The sequence below is a fragment of the Spizellomyces punctatus genome, assembly GCF_000182565.1.
Source record: "Spizellomyces punctatus DAOM BR117 chromosome Unknown supercont1.23, whole genome shotgun sequence".
Taxonomy (NCBI): Eukaryota; Fungi; Chytridiomycota; class Chytridiomycetes; order Spizellomycetales; family Spizellomycetaceae; genus Spizellomyces; species Spizellomyces punctatus.
The window spans coordinates 132,759-148,951 of NW_015971559.1; the positions used below are offsets into that span (position 1 = coordinate 132,759).

At 47.7% G+C, this 16,193-nt stretch overlaps 7 protein-coding genes across 7 annotated transcripts; 4 read left to right on the plus strand and 3 right to left on the minus strand.

The window, feature by feature from the left end:
- The first annotated feature begins 4 nt into the window (after window positions 1-4).
- On the plus strand, window positions 5-2,812 carry SPPG_08600 (uncharacterized protein). Its single transcript, XM_016756747.1, has 10 exons — window positions 5-762; window positions 821-919; window positions 999-1,173; window positions 1,233-1,365; window positions 1,430-1,583; window positions 1,647-1,785; window positions 1,860-2,016; window positions 2,079-2,207; window positions 2,268-2,553; window positions 2,609-2,812. The coding sequence occupies exons 1-9, from the start codon at window positions 33-35 to the stop codon at window positions 2,406-2,408; spliced, it is 1,857 nt and encodes a 618-aa protein (XP_016604041.1). The 5' UTR covers window positions 5-32; the 3' UTR covers window positions 2,409-2,553; window positions 2,609-2,812.
- A 928-nt stretch (window positions 2,813-3,740) lies between these two features.
- Window positions 3,741-4,587, plus strand: SPPG_08601 (uncharacterized protein; the record flags this gene model as incomplete). Its single annotated transcript, XM_016756748.1, has 3 exons — window positions 3,741-4,333; window positions 4,398-4,522; window positions 4,544-4,587. The coding sequence occupies 3 exons, from the start codon at window positions 3,741-3,743 to the stop codon at window positions 4,585-4,587; spliced, it is 762 nt and encodes a 253-aa protein (XP_016604042.1).
- Window positions 4,588-5,260: 673 nt separating this feature from the next.
- SPPG_08602 (uncharacterized protein) lies at window positions 5,261-8,411 on the minus strand. The gene is made up of 11 exons (XM_016756749.1): window positions 8,134-8,411; window positions 7,955-8,004; window positions 7,803-7,890; window positions 7,536-7,704; window positions 6,756-7,465; window positions 6,534-6,683; window positions 6,321-6,467; window positions 6,128-6,256; window positions 5,792-6,065; window positions 5,520-5,725; window positions 5,261-5,447 (listed from the first exon to the last, which is right to left on the minus strand). The coding sequence occupies exons 2-11, from the start codon at window positions 7,963-7,965 to the stop codon at window positions 5,382-5,384; spliced, it is 1,950 nt and encodes a 649-aa protein (XP_016604043.1). The 5' UTR covers window positions 7,966-8,004; window positions 8,134-8,411; the 3' UTR covers window positions 5,261-5,381.
- A 324-nt stretch (window positions 8,412-8,735) lies between these two features.
- On the minus strand, window positions 8,736-12,153 carry SPPG_08603 (uncharacterized protein; the record flags this gene model as incomplete). Its single annotated transcript, XM_016756750.1, has 2 exons — window positions 8,736-9,485; window positions 9,546-12,153. The coding sequence occupies 2 exons, from the start codon at window positions 12,151-12,153 to the stop codon at window positions 8,884-8,886; spliced, it is 3,210 nt and encodes a 1,069-aa protein (XP_016604044.1). The 3' UTR covers window positions 8,736-8,883.
- A 184-nt stretch (window positions 12,154-12,337) lies between these two features.
- On the plus strand, window positions 12,338-13,608 carry SPPG_09558 (uncharacterized protein; the record flags this gene model as incomplete). The annotated part of the gene is made up of 5 exons (XM_016757734.1): window positions 12,338-12,452; window positions 12,507-12,598; window positions 12,681-12,767; window positions 12,831-13,500; window positions 13,565-13,608. 5 exons carry the CDS (start codon window positions 12,338-12,340, stop codon window positions 13,606-13,608), a joined length of 1,008 nt encoding a protein of 335 aa, XP_016604045.1.
- Window positions 13,609-13,725: 117 nt separating this feature from the next.
- Window positions 13,726-15,747, plus strand: SPPG_09559 (uncharacterized protein). The gene is made up of 6 exons (XM_016757735.1): window positions 13,726-13,830; window positions 13,885-13,920; window positions 13,977-14,552; window positions 14,619-14,848; window positions 14,913-15,082; window positions 15,144-15,747. The coding sequence occupies exons 1-6, from the start codon at window positions 13,827-13,829 to the stop codon at window positions 15,586-15,588; spliced, it is 1,461 nt and encodes a 486-aa protein (XP_016604046.1). The 5' UTR covers window positions 13,726-13,826; the 3' UTR covers window positions 15,589-15,747.
- SPPG_09560 (uncharacterized protein) lies at window positions 15,680-16,187 on the minus strand. Its single transcript, XM_016757736.1, has 2 exons — window positions 15,936-16,187; window positions 15,680-15,870 (listed from the first exon to the last, which is right to left on the minus strand). Exons 1-2 carry the CDS (start codon window positions 16,152-16,154, stop codon window positions 15,772-15,774), a joined length of 318 nt encoding a protein of 105 aa, XP_016604047.1. The 5' UTR covers window positions 16,155-16,187; the 3' UTR covers window positions 15,680-15,771.
- Window positions 16,188-16,193: the final 6 nt, after the last annotated feature.

Consider the following 16,193-nt stretch of genomic DNA (forward strand, 5'->3'; position numbering starts at 1 on the left):
ATCTTCGGAGAATTAAATCCCTTGTCAGATAAATGCGCGGACATGCAAGGGCTCTCAATCCAGATATTACAACTCTAATTATGAGAATTCAAGGCTGCAAATCCCAGCGCCAGTTTGCTTCAAATACTAGCCCGGTTAAAATCCCCATCGATCGGAGAACGCTGCAAGCAATTGCTAAAGAAAATACTCTGAAGGAGACGATTGCTCCTACTGCACCATCTGGTCAACTGGATTCTTGCACAAGCAAGTCGGATGTTGATTCTCCACATCTTTCAACATCAACATCATGGTGCAACGACGCTGATTCTTCAACAGACGAGCAGAGCTCGACAGCGAGCGCAAATCAAGGATCTATTGACTCCCAGTGCACATCTGCACTGGATTATCTTAACAAATTGGAGCTTCAAGCCCTGCAAGCACATGCCGCTGACTACCGAGATGCATTCCAAATTGAACAGCAGCGAAAGATTCTCGCCGCTCGGGCATCCTACTTGCAAGAGAAACTGGGTGAACAACTACATGATGCGGCGAGAAAGATTGCGCCCCGCTTCTATGGATGGCAACCTTCAGATTGGAATGGAGTACACGGCCAGCTCATTAAAGATGACAGGGATCCTGATGATCTTTGGAGAGCACTTCGAGCTGCTGAAGCACATTCGTATCCTTTGGAGGACCCAGCAGTTTCGGATCGTTTCTTCAAGGAGATGGAAGAATTGATGCTAGTCGAAGATCTTGCGGAACTACAATGCGGTACATGGGCAGGTATGGGAAGGGGAGTGATGCATGCAAAAGTGGTCGACTGAGCAAAATCTCCATTTAGATGAAACCACATCATATGAGACGAACTCTCGCATGTCCCCTTCTTCCAGGAAACAAATCGAGCGAAAGCCGAACCCTGTAGTGAGAACGACCAATCAACGTATGTTACCGGTATTGGGGGCGGTTAAAATCTCTTCGCTCTTATACCTATGTACGTACGTACCATACCTTCGAAATAGGCCACGCTCATTCAAAGCCAAAACTCTCCGTGCCGGTATCGTCAATTCCTCGCGGGAAAACAACCTCTCAAAAACGTCTTGAGCAGGAGCTCGCGAAGAAGGAGGCTGCTCTCCAAGCGATGATGAAAGATGGTTTTCGAGCGAATCCGGTACCTGCCTCAACTTTGATCCCCAGGTACGATGGCGGAGGCAATTGTTTCCCAATTCTTGATTTCAAATAACGGGGACATGCAGATACGATCAGATCATGCGGTCAAGAGGTACGAAGAGTGCGGCAATGCGAGCTCAGCGAGTTTCGAAGATAAAAGGCGGTGTCAAACCGTTTGGCTTTTCAAGTAAGCCGAATGACAAGTCGTGTCCATGTGGAGTATGTATAGAAGAGGTTATGCTTCGAGCTATTTTCGTACCGGCTCACGCTTTTGACCAACAAGTTGGAAGCCACTGTTGAGAATGCCCTTAATCAAATTTCTCGAGATGCACATTCAAAACCCATTATCAAAAGTCAGAGACCCGCAGGTTCTCCACCGCCACGACTGGTACAACAGGCGATAGAAGATGGACGGCGAAGGCGACAACGGATCTTGGGTACATGTCCGCCATGTCAACTTCTGCTTCATTTCAGTAGGAGACTAATCCAGAATGCTATAGAAAATGAATCCAAAGCAGGACTGACCGAAGAGCACAAATTTCGTCCGAAAATAAATTGGGAAATACCAAACCATGCTCGCAACCATGCGAAATTTGCGAAGGAAGTAGAAAAGCGGAAAACCGTGCATTCACCTACAAAGTAAGTCTTGTGCATGCGTCTACATCAGGTACAAACTATTTGTAGAAAACTAATGCTATCATGCTGTCTTGTAGACCTCATCCGTTTCCTGGCGTTGAATATCACCATCAGGTTGCACCTTCACGCTCGCGTCATCAGCAATGCGCTTTGAACAATGACGCCGTGTCAAGTAGCAGACATCAATGGCCGTATATTAAGAAGAAACGTCTCTCAATAGCCACTCGTATGCAGGTACGTCACTCTATTTACCATGGATGCCAATCTCCAGCGAACCAAACTTATGTACTATGTAGATCCCAAAAGCTCGTGAAACCCACTCTCATAGGCTGAAGGTCCTTCATCGAAAGACTGTAGAGGAAACTCGAGGCTTGATTAAGGACGAATTGGAAAAACAGAGGCAAGAAAGGCGGAAAGAGATCAAGGTACATGTGGCATCTTCCCTCATGACAAGTACTACTGGTGCTCAACAGACTCGGCTGTAGAGGATCGAGCAGAAGGTTCGAAGCCGCCTAACAACCAAAATCGGTACCACAGCCAACAGCGATAGCGTACATCACGCACGACAGGAGGGTTACTTAAGAGGTACACTTGTGCGAAAGAATCCGCTTGCCGTGTGTTCATAATCTGAGCGCACCTTGATCGCAGCCCAGGCAGAGCGAGCCGAAGAATACCGTAAGCAATTGCGAGATATGAAGAAGCGTCTCGATGAGCGGCCGTGTCTATTTGAGCAAGTTGACGTCCTTACAGCCAAGCAGAAGGCTATTACAGGTATTTTTATGATTCGTGAGCTCATCCTGCCATCAACTTCCTAACACCTTTACAGATTTTAATCATATTCTCACCAAAAATGGGCTCAAAGTGGAAGATTTCGCTTCAGCGGGATAGCGCTCTTGACATGTACATATATACTTGTTACTACACTAGAATTGCAATTTATGATGCAGATGTTTGAATGATATCGTGCTGGGATGAGATGTTAGTTCTCACTGATAGGCAGAGTTTCCGTGTGTGGAACGCTCAAACCGCTCGATACCACCCATCCATAGTAGAAAGTGCAGCATGGCTCAAGCGCAGAGTAATCCGCGTGCCAGAAAACTTTCCAAAACCTTTGTGCAAGTAGCAAAAGGCATGTGGCAGGATATTTGACGTCGAAACTGAAGGCTTGACCGAGGCTTGCAGCTGTACAAGGTGGAAAGCGGCATGTGCGATGGACATTGAACTTGCACGGCGCAAAATCGATGATTTTTCCAAAGTTGTAACGTGCTAACTACGATGCCATTGACAGCTGGTTATGGATTGTTTATGAACAGACGCGGCATCATCATGCAATATCTTTCATGAATCTCTCATATATCGGCCATCGCTTCAACTATTCTTCAAAAGGCCGTTGGGCTGACCATGGTTTTACATTGCCACAGCTGTGGGGGTTGAGGATCCGTCATAGTTACTGCAATCTTCGCTATCAGACCAGTGAGTTTCGCCCAGGCGCGCGTCAGGCCCCAAAGTTGCAGCTGTCAAATTCCTCCGATGTTCGTCTGGTCATCACAAACCCCCCACATTTGGAATGCTTCATATCCGCCACATGAAAATACAAATTACCTGTCAAGAAAGACTAAATTGGAAAAGGTCGCCAACATCAATCCATCATCTGCCACTGCCAACTCCCCTAAAAAGTAAAGGGTTGCGGGCATGACATCTTAACGTCAAAAGAAAGGACAAGAAACTGCGGAGATGGGAATTTGATAAAAGGGTATAGGCACCTTCCCTCTCCTTTTCAAGTTCCTTCGGCAATATCAAACAATTGAGCTTGTTGCCTCCACTTGTCCTTTACGCTATCTCTGCAACATAACTGGATAGGTTGACATCTTTCATTTACCCTCTTGTACCCTTGTGCATGCTGTCGCACCCCCAGTGACGTTTTCAAGTCAACATAAAATTCACCACTATTGCTAGCCATGGGCGTAACGGATAAAGCAGCATTGTTCCTTATTGGTGTAGACGGCAAAATAATACCAGAATACGTCGAACGCTCCGTGACTCGTCAATCAGTCCACTCTATCACCACATATGTCGGTAGTCAACCTTTGGGTAAACGCTTCAAGATCGTTGCCAAAAATATTGGATGTCGTCCTACATTCCGCAACCTTTTCAACGTCGTGAACAGTGATACAAAGGAAAAAGTTGTCAGAAATCTTTGCTTCCTCATCTACGTTGATGAAGAACTGGTTTACGCCCGTATCATCAGTCGAATCGGCGAAGGACGTGAGATTGAGGGATATCGGAAAGGTAACGGGCAGATCGACCCGTTTGAATTTGGCACGGGCAAAGGCGCCAGGATTGTAAACGAAGGGGATAGCAAGGAGCGTAGTGGAAGCATCCGGATGGAGGTGTGGAATGCGGAAGTCCTCAAAAAGTTAACTGGATATGTCCCGATCTGGCCTGGGGAGGAGAATGAGCAGCAACACTCTGAGGAATCCGACAGGATTGTCATCGGCCATGCTGCGGACATTACTGCACAGGAAGGCAGTGCGGATCCTGAGACTACATTGTAAGTTTCCCAATTAAGTTGGCTGCAACGCAATGTCATTTCTAAAGCCATGTATTTTCAATAGAAATCTTTCTCCCAATGCTGTCAGTGCGGTCATCTGCCGTCGAGTGGGCGCAGCACCCATCGTCACTCATACCATTATATATGGAAAGGTGGAAGATAATGTTGTGCTTGATCCTCTGAGAGAAGGTTTGTTGTCTCCTTTGATAGTCCCGTCACCTGAATTAATGAAGTTAACGCTCGGTGATGTTTAATAAAAGGATTCACTTGGGCGCCTTGCCTTCAACCTAATTTCATTTCCACCTTCCCTTCACCCCTCCTACCACCAGTCGCGAGCCCCGGTCGCGATATTAGTGAAAAACCGCCGCTCTCACCTCCTCGTGAGAGGGATACTCCACTCGCCATATCATCTCAACCTTCCACCTTGCACACATGTGCTAATGCTGCGGGCAGCATTGGATCGTCTTGCAAGAGCTGTCAGTCGGCCAGCACACTCTGCCAATATCTCAATGCGAAAGTTAAGCATCTCGAAAGGGAGTTGAGTAAGATAAAGCGTAAAAGATCTCGCGGAGACTGTAACCTGAGCGAGTGCGATACTCCTGCATATGATTCAGACCGTCCGTCCCCGCGCCCCCATACACCTAAACGATTTCGAGCACTCCAAGCGACTCGATATTCTTTAAAGATCGAACGGCCCTAATATGGACTAGCGGCGAGACCGCTCCTCCTAGTCATTATGATAAGCCATAGATGCGCTTACCCTCTGATTATCAAGAGTCAATACTGCCTCATTGCTTCATGCTTATATTTTTCAATTTCATAGTTTGTGCAGTGTCGGGAAACCCTTTTTTAGAATGTATCTGTTATATTTTGTGTATACATTACTACGCACAATGAAAGATTTTGGTGTACCGGTCTTGCGGTGGATTTTGATATTTGCAGAAGAGAGCCGATGTTCAATATTTATTTTCCCAATGATAATGCACATCTCGGGCTCCGAGAAATTTATGTTCAACGTCAATACATACAAGTCATAGTATTATACAATCTAGAACTCATTGTCGTCGTCCCCAGTGTAGGCATCCTGAACGTCCCCCCGATAGAAATTATCCAACTATAGATCAATCCCAGAAAAAACGTGAGTCTCAGCGTCAATAGATGGTGCGGTTCGACAAGTGTAGCATACCAAACGGCCAACATCAAACTCATTCCTGGTCTGCAGAGCCAAATCTGGATGATGCCCGTATTGGCAACGGTGCCATTGCTCGTCAGGCAGAGGGGTTTTGGCGTCCCTTGCGCATTCTGCAATATGTTCCACTAAAGCAAGACATTCTTCAAGCTGCGCCTTTGTATACCCAGTGACAATATGAGTCAAATCTTCCGCTTGAGTAACTACGATACAGAGAGTCAACAGTTGCACCGCAGCGAAGCGCCATATTTAAAGCCATGGCTACTTACTGTCCTCAAATGGATATGTGAGAAAGAACACCGCGGCGGCCAGCATACTGTTGCGAAATCTGATGGTAGTGTCGACTGCCATGCAAGCTTGCAAGACGAAAAAGGCTCCGCTGGCTTCATCCAATGTAAATGCTGCTTGAAATATGTCGCGCTCTCCAACGGGCAGGTTCGGGGGTTTGTGAATGTCATGGTAGAAAGACCAAAGGCGCGCAAGTTGAAACGACCGCGTCAAAAAGTCGTGTGCGGTGGAAATGCACAAGTTCCAGTTCATTTTCTAAAGGTGACCTGAAGGTTAAGTGGTGACTATAGAAGCTATCGAATGGGGATGTCACTTACAATCATAAAATCGGCTTCGTACTTGACCACCCTTTTACAAGCCTTTTGCATGACTTTAACATGTTCATCGGGATGGTATCCTTGAGTTTCAAATTCACAAATCTTCCAAACGTCGAGTGATTGTTGCTCCTGCAGAAGATTAGGTTATGTTAACGACAGTCGCCTCAAGATATTGCGCAAGTTGCAGACTTACTTCCAGCTTGCTAGCACAGTTCAGCATTGCAACACCAACTAGCTGCAGCTTCTTGAGCGGAATTTCCGCTATTTTACTCATGTACATATCCAAAAAGTTAACAGCCAAATGATAAGCTCTCCTAGAGAGGGCATTTTCGTCGCACACCTACATCGATGCAGAATGTAGAGTTAAGCGTTGGATGAATAATACGGAAGATCCAGTCATACCAACCTCAGCCATCCAATCAATCAACAGACCTCGATGGTCTGCGTTCATCTCCATGTGCTTTGAGATCCAGTCCGGACGCCGGTTCTCCATAAGAACTTCCTCCCGTTCGACGTCTGTCTTCCATTGCTTTAGAACGATTTTCATGTCAGCTTTCTAAAACACCAAATGGTATTAGCACCAACTCGAGGTGGTAACGCATGCGTGAGCGACTGGTCAACGGGCTACCTCATTTCCTTCAACAATCTCAAGAAGCTTCCTCGGCATTGGACATGCCGGAACTACCTTAGTCGCAGCATCTGCGCTGTGAAAAAATTCTGTAGAGCGGGCACACAGCGAAGTATTGTCGGGGGGCAGCAGGTGGCCCATGGTTTCGCTTATCATCTCCGTTTGAGCCTGTATGACAATCTTGCGCCGAAGAGGACTGCACTCAATGGGAGCATAGCGGTTTTCCTTACGTACATCAGATGCGGGGGAGAGTGCATCCAAACGGGTAGAGTATGCCACCGGTGAATTGCCAGCCCTGGGCGTCATCGGTGGGGTAGAAATGAAGGGAGTGATATCACTTAGTGTGTCATCATCTCTGTGAACAGAGGTTGCTGCTGACGGTTCATCAGAGTCCGAAAGGGGCTCTTCATCACAGTAGAGAGGATCATTACACCATTCCGGAATGGATGAGGTAGGTGACGAGGTTTTGGGATCCGAGGGTATATCAAGATCCTCATCTTCATCGATTGACAGACGGGCGTGGGCCTTGTGAACGGTTGACCTGAAGGTAGGGGTAGCAATCTTGCGAGAAAGAGGTGAAATACTTGGAGATACGTTCGGGGCCGCTTGATATACAGGTGAGCTTGAAAAGGTGAACTTAAATTGCGAATTCGGGAGCCGTAAGCTGTTCTCATCGCATATCCGTGTGTCTTCCTTGACCTGCATCTTGGCTGCGTACATTGAGGGCACAAACGGAAGAATCAGTATCTACATTAGATCTTGCTAAATTTTGGTTCGTACCATCCCCGATACGTCGACGTTTGCCACTTTTGGGTTCGATAATCGCGTACTCTAGATTCTTAATACGAACGGGAGTGTCGTAGACATCGTTTTCATCGATCTTGCGCTTGACGCCGGAAAGAGGGCAGGTTCCGTAATTTTCGAGCATTAAGCGAAAGGGCTCATTCTTCTAGAAGCAGCAGATATTAAAAAATGAGATCACATGTTAGGAATGGGGCAGGAATAGGCGAACAGAGGCATTGGTCTCGATCACAACATCTATCTCACCTGCTGAACTGGTGTGTGCGGGGGCTTGATGGGCTGCCTGTCCGCCCTCGCTGGCGACAATGACAATGAAGCGACATTGGCATTTGCGCTGAATACGCGTAACCCGCGTCAATAACGTTTGGCGAGATAACCGAATATGTTGCACGTCTTACCCTCCGAGCATCCCGTCTTGAACTGCCAAAAAGAAAAAGGCCCCCGGAACCTTCATAGAATGGGAGAAGGAGAATCCCAGCGGTTAAGAACCGTGAGGCGCGTCGGCATCTCTACCGTTCGCGTGCAGCAATTGCCAAATGCGCAGATGCTGAAACTTGGCTTAGACATAGCGACTCACCTGCTTTCAATAAAAGAACCCAGTGTGATTCCAGAAAGAAAGCAATGCGGCCTCAATAGGTAGTGCAATCGCAAAAATGTGAGAGAAGAACAATATGGGGAACGAAGGACCAGACGACGTCGGGGCGCGCCGTTTTGACTGGCGCGCGCACACTTTCAGGGTAAATCACGGGGATTCCACCACGTCTAGTGAGACAGGATCGATGGACCTAAAACCAGGTTGAAGTTAACTGGACCCGGAGCGATGGCGGAGTGGTTATTGTCCCCCGTTGCTGCGACGGGTAGAAGGGCAGAAACGCGTCTTATGTAAACGCGTATTGTTCAGTCTTTCGGACGAAAAACTCGCGTGCCCGATCCTCGTGGGCCGTTCGACTGATTCCGTGGGTTGTGAGCTATCGCCAAGCAGGCCCGTTCTCCAGGAATAGCATATGCGTCATGGGAGACTGTAACGTGGTCGAAACAATAGAAAACACTTACACATTTTACTCTCGCAAAAGTAAGCTTAATTCAGCCAAGTCTGCCACTCTTTGGCCGGGTCCGCAGCAATCAGACAATCCAACCACAGGTATCATGTCACATGGTTGAAGGTACCAGCAAAGAAGATGCAGATTGTAAAACTGAGACCACCAATACTCTTTACTATTTGCAAATGATTGCTTGGCAGATCTTTTTCCTTTCAACAGACTTTCTACTGAAGTTGAATATAATACAGTTACAATATAAATTACATGCAGAAGCTTCTTATCCAACTCTATGCGCTGGCATCGGAGGTTGATTTAATCGGTCCACTAATGAACTTCCGAAACCCATTCACGATTCTCTTCAATTTTGCTTCGGTTGCAGCCTTTTGTTCCCCAAGGAGCTTCACGTCTTTTTGCAGCTCCTCGATCCGCCGGATGTGTCCCTCCGTTGTGCGCTCAAGCGACTGTATTCTATCTCGCTCGCTCTCATGGCGAGCAGTTAATGCTTGAATTTCAAGCAACTGTGCTTCCGAGGTCTTGGTGCCCTCTGCCACTTTTTGCTGCAACAGGGCCGCGCTATTATTGGCTGATACATGTAAGTTATGTATATGTAAAAACTGCTTTACGAAAGGTAAAGGATGGTCACGATCATCGGTCAAACGGTCAGAATCAGCCGCGTAAGGGAGGATATGTTGGTACTGTTTCTCGTAATCCGTTAAAAGTTGCTCCAGTTCACGGTGCTGGGATTTCACATCTTCAAAGGATGCTTGAAGAGTTTTGAACTTTCCCATCCATGCGTCTTCGCGCGATTTGAGTTTGTCCTTCGTTTTGGACAGAGCCTCTTTCAGGGAGCTATTTTCCGCGCGGAGGGCGGAGAGCTGATGGACGTGCTCTGATATCACCCGGAATTTTTAGCTAAGGGTGCAACAAAAAGTTTCGAAACCTTGCTTACCTTCAATCATTCCATTCAGCTGCTCCAATTGATTGGATGTATCTTGGTTGTTCTTTAGTAGTTCCATCAAAGCCTCAACATCGCAGAGATTGTCGCGACATGGCGATGGTTCCCCGTGGTGTTGCTGCAAGCCGTTTACCTTGTCAGTTAAGGTTCGGCCTATCTCTCTCAGTAAGTCTGCGGATGGATCCCAAGCAGAGTCACCGCCCACACTGGCGGTTCTAGTATTCTCCAGCTCTTTCTGCTTCCGGCGGAGGTCTTCTTGAAGGTTGTCGATGATCTCAGTTGCCTGTTGGTTCTTCAATTTCTCATCGTCGAGTTTTGATTCCAGCATATCAATGCTTTTGCGAAGTTTTGTGAATTCAGCCTCGGTGGCTGCGGGCGCTGAATACATTTTCTCCAACGACGCCCGCAAAGTGACATTTTCTCGTTTCCATTTTTCGATAGTTCGCTCGAGGTGTTCTTGATGGGCTTGCATTTGAGTAGTGATGGCGGTGAGCTCGTCAATACGCTTTTCATAGGAGGCGGTTTTCGTTTCTTCTTCGAGCAAGGCGGCAGCTGTCCGCTCCGCAGCTAGCCAATCCACACATGTGTCGCTATCTATCTGCGTGCGTTTCTGAAGTGCCTCATGTTCTTGTACTTCTTTCAGAACCGCTAATCTTCCTTTTTCTGCAACCATGGCGGCTTCGCGTGCGAGAGCTACTTCCCTCATTCTTTTCTCTTGCTCTTCCTTGTATGCTTTTTTAATCTTTTCAAACTCTGTTTGGATCTTCTCCAAGTTCCCTTCTAACGTTTCATTGTCGTCCTGTAGCTTTTGCATGTCGCTGGCATAACTGTCCGCAATAGTTTTGATGGTTCGTTCCGTCTCGGCACGGATCTTGGTACTATCCTCGCGCAGACGATGAATCCGATCTTCAACAAGCAGTGACTCTTCCAGAGCTGCAGAAAACGCATGCGCCGATACGGTAACGACTTGAGTAACGTCCTTGCAGGCCGCCAGAAAATGAGAAGGGTTGTATACGATAGATGAGGATGTGACGGCTGCTCGGATGGCATCGAGTCCGTTGAGCAGGGTGTCCATTGTGCGCATTGGCGAGTTCAGAGCAGTTGACATAGAAGAGCCGTCGGACGAATACCGTGGGGTAGATGCGATTTCACATTTCTTATCTCTTAGTTTGTGAGTTTCGCTGTCGATTAGACGTAACACGTCCTGCCGCGCATCGTCGTCGTCCACCCTATCAGGCGTTGTGGAGAGTACAGTATTTGTGGATGCATTTAGCATCTCGTGCTTCTTGTCAACGATATTTGCGGTGTCTGTTTGCCCCAAGTTCATTTTCAATGCGGTCTCCTGCTCAGTCAATCTCTTGTTCTCCCGGCGCAAGATCTCATTTTGTTCAATCAGGGCCTTTAGTTCAATGTGATGTCGAGATACCCGCGTTTGCAGCTCGTGATTATCATTCTCCAAATGTCGACATCTTCCAGACAATTCAGATAGTCGAATCCTTTCTTCTCTTTTCCGAGCGGGGTCACATTGTGCCTGTAGTCGCGCGTTCTCCTTTTCGAGTTGCTGAATTCGGCGTCTGAGAAATCCAACCGTCGCATCTTCATCTTTATTGGATCGACGGGAGATCTGGTCTCGTAGCCGACGATTATTGTCTTCCATGTATCTCAACTGCTTATGCAAGCTGGAGATAAGACCTGGGTCCATGTACTCAGTTCCTTCCATTGTTAGATGTACCCTATGATTTTGCTTTCCGTACGCACTTGACAGCGTAGTCGCAATTGTCCGCGCTGACTCAATGTCTTTTTTTGGCGCTCTTAATGGCAGAGGGGAGCCTTTCGGCAGTTTTGCCTTGTGGTCATCAAGGTCGTCTATATGAATAGGATTCTGAACAGTTTGCTGATAATGCCGAGTGCCATGTTGATCATCACGAAGCATTGATGGCGGTCTTTTTTCATCGGGTTCTGTGCAGCCTTCGGTTTGCAGTTCCTCGAAAAGCAGATGGTCGGTCTGTTGTGCACTAGAAGAGATGGTTTGCTGTCTCCCTTTCTCGTGGACATGTGCGTCGTCTTCAGATTGTGCACCATGTCGCTTGACCCTGGTCCCAATATCACCTTCGATGCGATCCGGCTTGGGCCGACTTGATCGTGCGCTCTCGGCTACCCGCTTCTCCGCTGGCTCTCTTCTTTGTGCTTCTAATGGATGCTGGAAAACCGAGCTGGTAGTACCCTCGCGATGGAAGATCGAACAGGGATTTTCTACGTATCCTTGATGAGAGATAATATAATCTGAATGCGGTCGCTCTTTGATGTCTTGATTTCCGGGGCTGATTTGTTCCTTGGCACCGCCATTGATATGTTGACTATTTTCATCAACAGTTTCGTGTGCGTTCTCTTTCTCATCCTTAAAGAGTCCATCTTCCAGTTCCTTCAAAGTCTCTGATATAACCGCTGTCGCTTTGACTAAAGCGTGAGACTTCGAAGAGAGGTCGCTTACAGGCTCCAGTACCGACAGCTTGACCCTGGAAGCAGATTGCGTACGATCATTTGAACTTTTCGCAGAACTCGGGTTACTATTCTCTTTTACTCGGACAGTTTTCGGGGCCATTTGCGAATCGAGCGCGCGCAGCAGACGCGTTCCTAGTAAGCTCGTGGTTTCGTAGCTAAGCCTCCTCCAGCTAACACACTCACAAAGGGCAACACTGCCAAACGGCTGTTTTGCTCCACTGCAATCCGGCTGTCGCCGATGATTTCACACGCTCGCTGTAAGCAACTGGAATATTTGTGGTATCATGTCGCAGGTTATGTCTTTGCTGGGCAATGACTGGCCAACAGAGGGCGAGTATGAAATTGTCAAGGGGAAGTCGTTTGAACAGCCGACCAGGAATCCTTGGTTAGGACTTGAATGTAAGCCTCTTCACCACCCTGCAGCAAAACTTTATGTCTAAGCACTTCAATTAGACAAAGGCAAGTTTCCACATCAATCTATTACCGGTGTTCTAAGGTCGGCGACGGACGAGCCTGCTTACAATGCAGAAATAGATTGTGAACAGGTGAGCGTATAAATCAAGGGCGCGAGTAAATATAGACATCTGATATGCGCTTTTGGACTAGTCTGAGCTTCATGCTTCTTAGGAAGGAGAAAGCCATCGGTATAAGGCGAAACCTTGTGGTACTGGCCAGCATTTGTCGTACTTGCTATTCTGGGATCGAAAACGAAAGGTACCTAGGTACAGAATTTGGCATTTTTTGTGTGGATACCTCATTAATATTGGTATGCATTAGGTGTTCGTTCTGGAAAAACTTATATCAAGTTTCGAAATGCATCCAGCCGCCATGCAGGAAAGTCACGGAGTGTCTTCGACTGCTGAGGACAATGAGACAGAAATGGATCTAGACAGGGAACTGGATGCCGTGTTTGCGGATTTGGATGAGGAGGATGACGACGAAGAGGTTGATCTGGCAGCGGACGACGATGGTAGCAAGCCAGATGCAGTTAGAGGATATGGTCGGAAGAGTTCTGTTGAGGATTTCGCCAACAGCCATATGAGCTCAGCCAACTACGTCTCTGACGAGGATGAGACGGATGGGCTGATATCAACGATGGAAACTCGACGATCTGGTGGAGACGATGTTACAGACAGCGATTTTGATTCGGAGCTAGATGCGGCGTTTGAGGAATTGCGTCAAGAAGATGGCGAATCCGGGGAGCTGACTGCGGCAAATGAGGGAAATCATGAATTGGAGGATATATTGGAAAATGCTTTGGAAGATGTGTATAAAGACTTGTGCGACTCCCATTCAGATGGTAGCGGTGATATGACTGAGGATGATCCAGCTGATGAAGCCGAAGAAGAGGTGAACAAGCTTTCCGGCTTTCCGCAGGATGATAGTGGAGGAGATCTTTTACATGCTCGTTCACGAGGAGGTCCTATTTCACTCAGTTCACTGGAAGGTAAGCTGCAGTGGTTAGCGGACTTTATGTCCTACTGACGAGCACGCTGTGCCTTTTTTTGTAGATGGAAGCGAATCCAGTGGCTCAGGTTCTAGCATTGACGACTAGTGCAGACTTAGATATTTACATTGTACATATTTCTTTTTACACGGCGTATTTATCACTTAGACCATTGTCATGACTGGACTCTGCTCAAGGCTGTGCCACCCACATCAGGTGGAAAGAGCTGCGTACGCGCAAAGTTCTGTTCCCCAGATCAGTGACCATATTTTAGATCGCTCATCTTTCTGTATTGCAACTGGGAAGCGATAGATAAATAGCACAACATGGGTATGGCCTTCGATGATTCTTCGTTTAGCCCGTTCTAACTCAGTCCTTGGACAGGCTTATTCGACAACCCTCCGTCATCCCAACCTTTTGGTCAGTACCCGAACATGCTTGATCAGCTTGTTCTTCAACTGAAGCAAGTACTCTAGGAGGTTCAGGCACCACGGGCTTCTTTCCCGCGACAAATACAGCTTCTTCAAATCCAGGAGCCAATGCGTTCCCCTCTTCTAAGGTTGGGGGTGCAGCTACCACAACCGCTGCTCCGAGCACTCCTTCTTTCTTCACACCTCCCGTTGCAAATACGGCTGCAGCTGGTGGACAAACGCTTGGAGGGACCGGCCTCTTTGGATCTATAGGCGGTGCATCTACTGGGCAAGCGCTTGGAAGTTCGCCTGCATTGACTTTTGGGTCTGCGGCGGCGACTGCACCTTCCACAACCGCATCGGGAGCAGCAGGTTTTAATTTTGGACCTTCATCAAGCCTTGGAACCACTAGCGGTCCGACCGTGGGATCTGCAATCGGTTCATCAGCTTCTAGTGCTGGAACTCCTGGATCAGTACCTGCGTCACAGCCTGCGGCAACGCCATCAAGTCAGCCACAGGGAGGCTTTTTTCCAACTGCAACGAAACCACTCACAACACAAGCACCTGTTACTCCAGCAGCTAATAAGATCGCCAAAGCCCCTGCAGGAACACCTGGGCCTTTGAAGCTGGGGGATTTGGCAAGTGAGTGGTGCATATTCGATTTTCAAATGATATCTGGTGCGGTAACTAACATACGGCGTGCATAAGCACCAAGCACGTCAGCGGCAACTGGAGCAGCGAGTGGAGCACCTGCCACTAAAGCGGGAGAAACTGCCACCGCACAAGCGGAACTCTCATTCTCTACTCTCAAAAACAGAACCATGGAGGAAATTTTGCAGCGCTGGAACCAAGAACTTGATCAGTGCACCAAAGAATTTCATCGGCAAGCCGTGGAAGTGCAAAACTGGGACCGCATTATCTTAGAAAACAGTTACTCGGTTAGGACACTTACATATCAGCCGGCCCTGTAGTTTCGGAGATTCTAACGTTTTCTTTATGTAGATTTCCAAGCTATGTGAACAGTTGAATGAAGCGGAAACGTTGCAGAAGGAGATAGATGACAATTTGGGCTACATCAGTTCTCAGCAAAATTCTCTTGACAGCGCCTTGGCTCAATACGACGCAGATCTTCAGCGAATTATCCAGAATGAGATGGCCTCGATGCAAAACAGGTGCGATACTCTGTCAGTTGTTAGCCGTCACTCCATAATCTAATTGCTTGGGGATGAATAGGCACAGCCACGCAGATGAAGAGCGAGAAAGGGCGTATTCATTGGCAGAGTCGCTGAATCTTCAGCTAGATGAGATGGCGTCCCAGCTGTCTGTCCTGATTGGGGAAATAAACGCTTCAAAGGGCGAAGAAATTGATGGTGGGCTGGGCAGCACCGGGGATGGAGATTCTCTTTTGGGTGATGGAGAAGAACCGAGTCCTGTTGGTGCAATCGTCCGTATCCTTAATGAACATCTATCATCGCTGGAGTGGCTCGACAGCAGCACCGCGGATTTGGCCCAGAGGGTTCAGAATCTCGTCCGAACATCAGATGAAGGACTCAGTCATGTCGATCGTGCGCATCGAGGTGGTGCAGCGACAGGCGCGTTCGATTCAACAACGCCAGCGAGACCCTCCATCACCTCGCTGTTTGGAGTTTCGTCCACTGCTGATAGATTAGCACGTTAAGGAGAATATATATATCACTGTGTCCCAAATGATATCCGGCCCATGCTGGTAGTGAGCTATTGACGAGATATCCATGCTGTACGATGGGACGTTAATTCGTGACTGTTGAAATTTGCGCATAAATATAATATTAAAGGACAGCTCTTAAATGTAACTCTCAATCCACACTCATTTCTCTATGAATCACAAATTCATTTTGCTCAAAATGAAATCATCCCGGCCGTATCTTGGGCGCCCCGGACGCTGGCCTCCCTTGCCAATCTTCAGACGGAACCATTTCATCTACGAGAGCCACAGAGGTCAAATCCCTTGCAATGATATTAACTTGATCCGAAACGCCAATTTACCTTCAATTTCTGCTTCAAATGGGACGTTTTCTCTGCTTGGCGAGGGATTAAGTAACCAGGCAGCTTCTTTCCGCCGTAGGAAGGATGTTTGGAGCCGCGAATTTGTTGCGTGAGTGTGAGACGGGAGATAAAAGAGGATGTTGTTGTATTGAAAGTGGTTACGCTGGTCGTCAGCCGGGACGGGGTCGTCCTCCAGAGGGATGTTAGTCTCGAAATCATGGTTTTGACGGTAAAGCAAGTCCAACATCCAGCGATCGC